The 7,236-nt window shown below is 44.5% G+C and overlaps 1 protein-coding gene and 1 pseudogene across 1 annotated transcript; one reads left to right on the forward strand and one right to left on the reverse strand.

Annotated features, from left to right (window-relative positions):
- Positions 1–1,360, reverse strand: part of LOC111221117 — a 7,997-nt pseudogene extending 6,637 nt beyond the window's left edge.
- Positions 1,361–1,735: 375 nt separating this feature from the next.
- On the forward strand, positions 1,736–2,122 carry LOC111221129 (histone H2A-like). The gene has a single exon (XM_022744466.1). It carries the CDS (start codon positions 1,736–1,738, stop codon positions 2,120–2,122), a length of 387 nt encoding a protein of 128 aa, XP_022600187.1.
- Positions 2,123–7,236: the final 5,114 nt, after the last annotated feature.

A 7,236-nucleotide genomic window follows, 5' to 3' on the forward strand; every position in this document is an offset into this window, starting at 1 on the left:
CATAATAATCATAATCTCCCTTTCAGCCTATCAAATTCTAGCATGCCTACATCGGTTTTGAAAGCATTACAAACATGTACAAAGCTGCTGTCAACCAGTTATGCTGAAGAAAATTAACTAAGTCTTTACTCTATAGTTTGCTGTAGTGGTGTGAGTTTATTGGTACTCCAGAATATGGTGAGCCCACTGACCCAGGATGAAGGGCAGGGGGGCATTTCCAGTTGTGTGTAAATACAGTTGATCAGTGGTTACAGGCAGTGTAACACCTAGGCTCAACTTACCAGGGGGCAGGTAGTGCTCCCAGACTCAAGCAGTTACTAACGTAGGGGTTTGTAAGACTGAAGAAATTAGCAAGAAAAAAAGCGGGGGGGCTGCATGCCAGATTGGTGGCAGAGGTCCACTGCCCAAAATGTTTATTTTCTTCCTAAGTTTCAAGTATCTTTGCAGGGAGAGATCTGACTTAATGGAAGATAATGATCAGTGGGGCCACCTTTGTGCAGAGGTTTGACCCCAGCTGCCTCCACACTGCTGCTACCTTACAGTAACTGTTAGGTTGAATCCGTGTGTAATGAGGAGGATAAGAATCTGACCGTTTGTGTTTAAGCCTGTGAATACTCACTAACTATTAAGGGGCCTACGAAAAAGTGGTGATTGTGGCAGAGCAGGTATGGCTCCCCCTGCTGGCTCAGGAGAGGAATGTGCTGCTGTAATCAACATTTAACTCCCATGTGATATGAAGGGTCTTAGTTTTTTATCCTGTGGGTCTTTACTGGAGAGTGTCTATCAGCAATTTAGGTAAACATGAGAGAAGAGTTAATCTTTGCTATTACAACAGCATGTGTTGACGGCAGTGAACAGTGGGAGCAGCAGAGGACTTTGCTGTTGAGAGCAGAGTGAGTGGCTCTTAAAAGAGCCGTTATTGTGTTTAGAGGAGCAGCAGCAGAGTCTAAGCTCTCTCTCCGCGGATGCGGCGGGCCAGCTGGATGTCCTTGGGCATGATGGTGACCCTCTTGGCGTGGATGGCGCACAGGTTGGTGTCCTCGAACAGGCCGACCAGGTAAGCCTCGCTGGCCTCCTGCAGAGCCATGACAGCGGAGCTCTGGAAGCGCAGGTCGGTCTTGAAGTCCTGAGCGATTTCTCGGACCAGGCGCTGGAAGGGCAGCTTGCGGATCAGCAGCTCGGTGGATTTCTGGTAGCGACGGATCTCTCTCAGAGCCACGGTACCGGGCCTGTAACGGTGAGGCTTCTTCACGCCGCCGGTGGCCGGGGCGCTCTTACGGGCAGCCTTGGTGGCCAGCTGCTTCCTGGGGGCTTTGCCTCCGGTGGATTTACGAGCGGTCTGCTTGGTTCTCGCCATCTTGCTTCTTGGTTCTCAGAGCAGGAGAAAAGTAGGAGAGGAACCAGCGACCCTCGGCTCTTAAACCGTGGGGCCGGCTGTGACACGGTGACGCTGCTTCACACCCCCGGGTCCTGATTGGTGCGGGGCTCCTCCTGGAGCTCAGCGCCGCCCAGAGGAGCGACCAGCCCGCCTGATCCTCGGCTGCTTATTGGACCACAGTGCTCTGAAGCTGTGTGGAAAGTCCAGAGCGGGCCGCCCTCTGCTGCTCTGCTGGAGCCTCTTCTCTGGTTGGTCTGGCGGGAACCGTCCCGCGCTCTCCGCGGACATATAAGCGAGGCTGTTGCTGTTTGCGCCACACTTTCTCTGAGTCGACACTGTAGAGAAAAGATCCTGAAAATGAGCGGACGCGGCAAAACCGGTGGAAAAGCCAGAGCTAAGGCCAAGACCCGCTCCTCCCGGGCCGGGCTCCAGTTCCCGGTCGGCCGTGTTCACAGGCTGCTGCGCAAAGGAAACTACGCGCAGCGTGTGGGTGCCGGCGCCCCCGTCTACCTGGCGGCGGTGCTGGAGTACCTGACCGCTGAGATCCTGGAGCTGGCTGGAAACGCCGCCCGCGACAACAAGAAGACCCGTATCATCCCCCGCCACCTGCAGCTGGCCGTCCGCAACGACGAGGAGCTCAACAAACTCCTGGGCGGAGTGACCATCGCTCAGGGAGGCGTGCTGCCCAACATCCAGGCTGTTCTGCTGCCCAAGAAGACGGAGAAGACCGCCAAGTCCAAGTAAAGCCGCTGAACTCAGCGACACTCAAAGGCTCTTTTAAGAGCCACATACTCACCTCTCACAAAGAGCAGCTCCTCCCGTCTCTCAACAACCTGCACAACACAACAACTACAGTAATGATACACGGTGACAACAAGAGGAACATCTCATTCACTTCATATAATAAACCAGCCACGTGCATACACACAAATACATATACACATGTAAGCATAACGTGAGGAGTGTATGAGTATACATGCGAGCTTGACTATACACTATATATATCCGGAGGGCACTACAATTGAACCGGAAGTTGCTACCCCTAATGGCATATGACGGCTGTGATATGCCCACCCTGTCTCCCAGCTCCCAGGGTTAGACCGTCTTGTATGGCTCCGTAGTGCTGACTTGTACAAACAATCACAAAGGTCCACGAGGACAGCCCCTGGTAGCCTAAGGCGTCCCAATAAGTACTCATCACTCTGCAAATAAATCTATATACTCATGGAAAATTTGTTCCCTCCGTAGGGCACGATCTGCATATCTTGCAGCAGCAGTAAATATGCCACTGTGTGAGCAGGCCTTGGGTGCAGAAGGCCTACTTTTGGCCTATAAATAGATATGGTTACAGTGCATACCCCCAGCTCACCATCTGGCAACATGGACATCAGGGAACCAGGAACCGGGTGGTGATACCAAGCTGCTGTGTCTGGTGGATCAGAGACAAATAAGGAGGCATCCTTTTGGTGAAGTCAAAAACTGTGATCCTGTGTGACCTCATTACCTAAAGGAAAAAGTAAAAAGGTTTGTTTTGAAAGAAAAGAAAACGTATGTTGTGTGAAAATGTGTTCTGTGTTCCAGCGTGAGTTCATTACCTACAAGGAAAAAGTACCTTTTAAATTTTTTATACAAGCTGCTTTATTTTAGAAAACTGAATGGGTGATGTGGCAAATATTGTATCATTGAGTGGTCAGTAAGACTAGAAGAGACTAGAAAAGCGCTATATAAGTGCAAGTTCATTTACCATTTACATATAAGCCACAGAATAGGAGATTGAGTAGAAGAGCCATTACAGGGCATGCTTTGTAGCCTTGAATTCTATATTGTTGCATGAACCATAATCAAACACAGTGGCTCCTTGTGATAGACCAGACGGGATTGTCGGCAAGTGGTTGACAACCCTGTCCTCTGTGAACTTGTGTCAGATCAGCTGTGAGGGCACAACTCCAGAAAGAAGTCCAGGAGCCCATGGGTTGTCTGGCCTGAGTCCGTTTTGGGAGTCCCCCCGCAGAGCTCAAGCGTTTACCCAAGGTATTACGATGCAGCTGAGGGATGTAGCTGTAGTCCATGGCAACTTTTATTACGTGGACACGGTAACGTTTGGACTTCTTGCTGTACACTCTCTTTTGTCTGAAAGACAAGTTTAACATTAGTCGACAGTGACATTTTACTGTGTGGTTTTAAATTCATGTAGAGAGATTCTACCAAGGCATTCCCACGTCAATCTCCAGTGAACTTGTTGAACTCTCCTCATAATTCCTCAGGCAAACAATACATTTTATATGTACATGTATAACTTATGAAACTTCGCCTTTGAAACCATGGTTGTGGTTATTATAGTCCAGTGCAGCGAGAAGGGTCTTTGCTTTATACACTTTATACATTCACCTCTTGTAAATATTAAAAATTGACACATACTTTAGTAGACAAGATTACGGTGTTTGCATCCCTGAACTTGACCATGGCTTTTGTCACTTTTTTGTCTCCACATCTTGTTTGCCTTCTTGAAGAGGATCATAAATCTGGGGGAACTTGTGCACTGTCACTGCCTTATTTTTGTAAAGGACATTGTTTAAACATTTGTGTGCACTACAATTTTTAAATAAATAGTCTGAGAGACTTTTCTTAATGAGTGGGCATTTTTCCTTAGGGGTCCTGTCTTATTTCTGGTTGCAGTACTCAAATCACTTTCTGTAGTGGTATTTCAAAATATCTGTCTGTTAAAAAACCAAACCTTGGCTTTTGTCCTAGTAACTGCTTGTTGAAAAAGGCATGCACAACCTCTAGAGGGATACATGTATTCCTTTTATTATGATAAGTTCTCAGCATAGTAGGCCGGCCAGACAGGTGAGAATGCTCTTTGATTGTGGCTATGCAAATGCTCTGGAGGGCATGTATTCATTATATGCATGTATTCCTTTTAGTATGATAAGTTGGGTTGTTAAGTGCTCAGGAGAAATGCATGCTTTCACTTGTGATAATAGGCTGGCCAGACAACCTGCAAAACAGTGGCACATCTATACAATAGAGAGGAACTTGAGAAAGCAATTAGCATGTACCTGAAGACTGGCCCAGTGCAAATTCCACAACACCTGAAGACTTGGTTAAAAAAATGCTTATTTATTTTTCAATATTTGGACGTGAGAAGCTTCATAAATTGCTTTGTAAAATATGGTACATTTGAACAATACAGGTGCATAATGTGCCACAGAAGCACTGACTGAATGAATAAAAGCTCTCCCCTTGATGTTTTAATATTACATGTCATTCTTCTGATTTTAATTATTAAAGACAGAGCATCAGCTGAATGTAAGAAACAACACTTCTTATTGCAACACAGTCATGCATATTTCAAGTCTTTGTAAACAGGACTGCATGTTCATAACAGAGCCACAGAGTTTAGACTCGATGCACGACTCAGAGATGAAGGTCAGGGTTTTTAATACAAACAGGTTTGGTACACAGGTAGCAGGCAGATCAGACAAATCCAAAGGGTTAGGCTATACTCGAGGTTCCCACCCTCAATGTGAAGAAATAAAATTGCATCCTGTATTGATTCTATACAGGCCGTAGCATTTTATTTTCAAATACCGGACAGGTGGAAACCCTACTCAAGATCAAAGAAGTCACAGTCACAGTCAAACTTAGTTCTAAAAGAGAGAGACGTCGTCTGGTCTATTTGGATCCGGGTATTTTTCAAAAATGTTTTACTGCTTTTAGACCCACTTGAGTGTTTATATCTGTGTACAATGAATCAGTGTCAATCGAGAAGAGCATTGCGCCAGCTGGGATTTCCATGGTTTTGATTTTATCTACAAACTCATACATGTTTCTGAGACAAGGGTTTCAAAAAATGGTCAGTGTTCTGTGCCACTCCACATGATTCACTCTCACAATCTGATATTATTGGTCGACCGGAGGGGATCTTATGAGGAACGATCCTTATGGATTTTCGGAAGAAGGTAAAATTTTCGTGGACGTGCTGGATCTGGACCAAATAAATAATATTTTTGTTTCGAAGAAATAGATTTCTTTTCATACAGTTCAACCACAATTTTCCGAATCTCACTCTGAGTTTCCAATTGCAGAGAGTGTGTCAGACAGTATTTGCATCTGTCTAAAATCTTCCTTAAAATCTTTTCAAATTTAAAGATGCATTAACATGGAAATGAAAATCAGTGAGAGCACAGTGAAAGAACACAAGAATATATTTGACCAGCGCTGACATGATACGAGTGAAGCCTCGGTCATAGATCAAAGGCAGCTGGATTTCTTCTTTGTTCTTGGAGATGTTTCATCTCTTGTCTGACAGTTCAGAACTCATCTCTCCTGTTTCCTTTCCTTAATTTCCTTCTTTAACTGATCTGCAATCAGAAGAATCTATCTATATCTGTATACACTGCTCAAAAAAATGAAGGGAACCCTCATCAATCTCTGTGAAGAGGACGGGGCGCCAATGGTGGATCTGCCAGTTCTGGTGTTCTCTGGCGAATGCCAGTCGAGCTGCACGGTGCTGGGCTGTGAGCATCCCTTCATTTTTTTGAGCAGTGCACTGTGTTTGGTTCAGAGAATGGGAGAAAAACTGTAATGTTAAAAAAATATATTTTACAGCCACCTTGTTAGTGGAAACAGGTTGGTGGTGGGCACCCTGAGGTCCTGGGGAAAGTGAGGAGTAAAAGTCCAGTACAAAGCTGGAGACTTACTTTTCTGATCATCATTTCTTGAGCGTTTTTAACTTCTCGCAGGCTGAAAATGGAAGTCAGGTAAATCCTGCCTTTCATTACTTTCAGGCTCACACACACTGTGAAAATGAAATGCATTGTTAGTGTTGATGTTTTTCCCACAGGAAATGAGGAATGAAAACTGCCACGAGCCCCACCTGTGCTTTGTGTTTAATGCTGATTAGCTAACATGCTAAACTAAGACTAACATAATTGCTAAACATCAGCATGTTAGCTAATCTTCTGATCATTTTCCAGTGCTGTGAGCTCCACACACTACATTCTGTTCATCTCCACTGAAGCAGAAAGCATAAAAATAAAACTGACACTACCTGCATGGACAGATACTATGGAGGAGCAGGGATGTCACAGGTAAAGTAGTATAATGTATTTCTTTCATTTCATATTTTAATAGGCATTAAAAATAGGAATTGTAAAAAGAATTAATAAATGAACTCTTAATCCATCAATAAATAATTGAGATGCAAAAATAGAGGGTTAATTAATCTATTAATTCATGAATAAATAATAGAGTTTGAAAAACTATTTGAAAAGGCATTTTAAAAATGAGAATAAATACCTGGATTCCCTCTTCAATATGTTTTAACTTTTTTCCATGCAGCTGATTTTCCTATTCCTATGAGCTAATCGATTAGCTTAGTCATTCAGCTTCTCCTGTTAGCCTTTCTCTGACACTCTTGGCCTTCAGGTTAGCTCTCCAACCAATCAGAGAGCTTGTTACACCCCATGGCCAATTGGGATTGTTTAGCCTGATTTTACCTTTTACCAACTTCAGATATACAGTACTGTAGGTTTGTAAAGTTGTTGAGTCTAACCTGTGAGCAAACAGCCGGCTGCTTCCACATCCAGCAGACACAGAGCAACATCATCCCTGTACTGACTCTCCTGTTAGCACCGGTCTGGTCTCCAGTACCTGAGAACATCTGGCTCTTTAGCTGGTGAACGTTATATCATGCGTGGGTTTGATTCTCCACGTCCTTTTTGCCCTTCCTTCTTTCTTTTATCTGCTCCTCGTCTCATTTCCTTCTAATGACGAGTGAATCCTAACCTAACTGAATGACTAGAATGAAGAACATGAATGTATGTGAATAAGAAAATGAAGACAAAGAGCTCATG

This window comes from Seriola dumerili, unplaced genomic scaffold (genome assembly GCF_002260705.1).
Source record: "Seriola dumerili isolate Sdu_G_001 unplaced genomic scaffold, Sdu_1.0 BDQW01000081.1, whole genome shotgun sequence".
Lineage (NCBI taxonomy): Eukaryota > Metazoa > Chordata > Actinopteri > Carangiformes > Carangidae > Seriola > Seriola dumerili.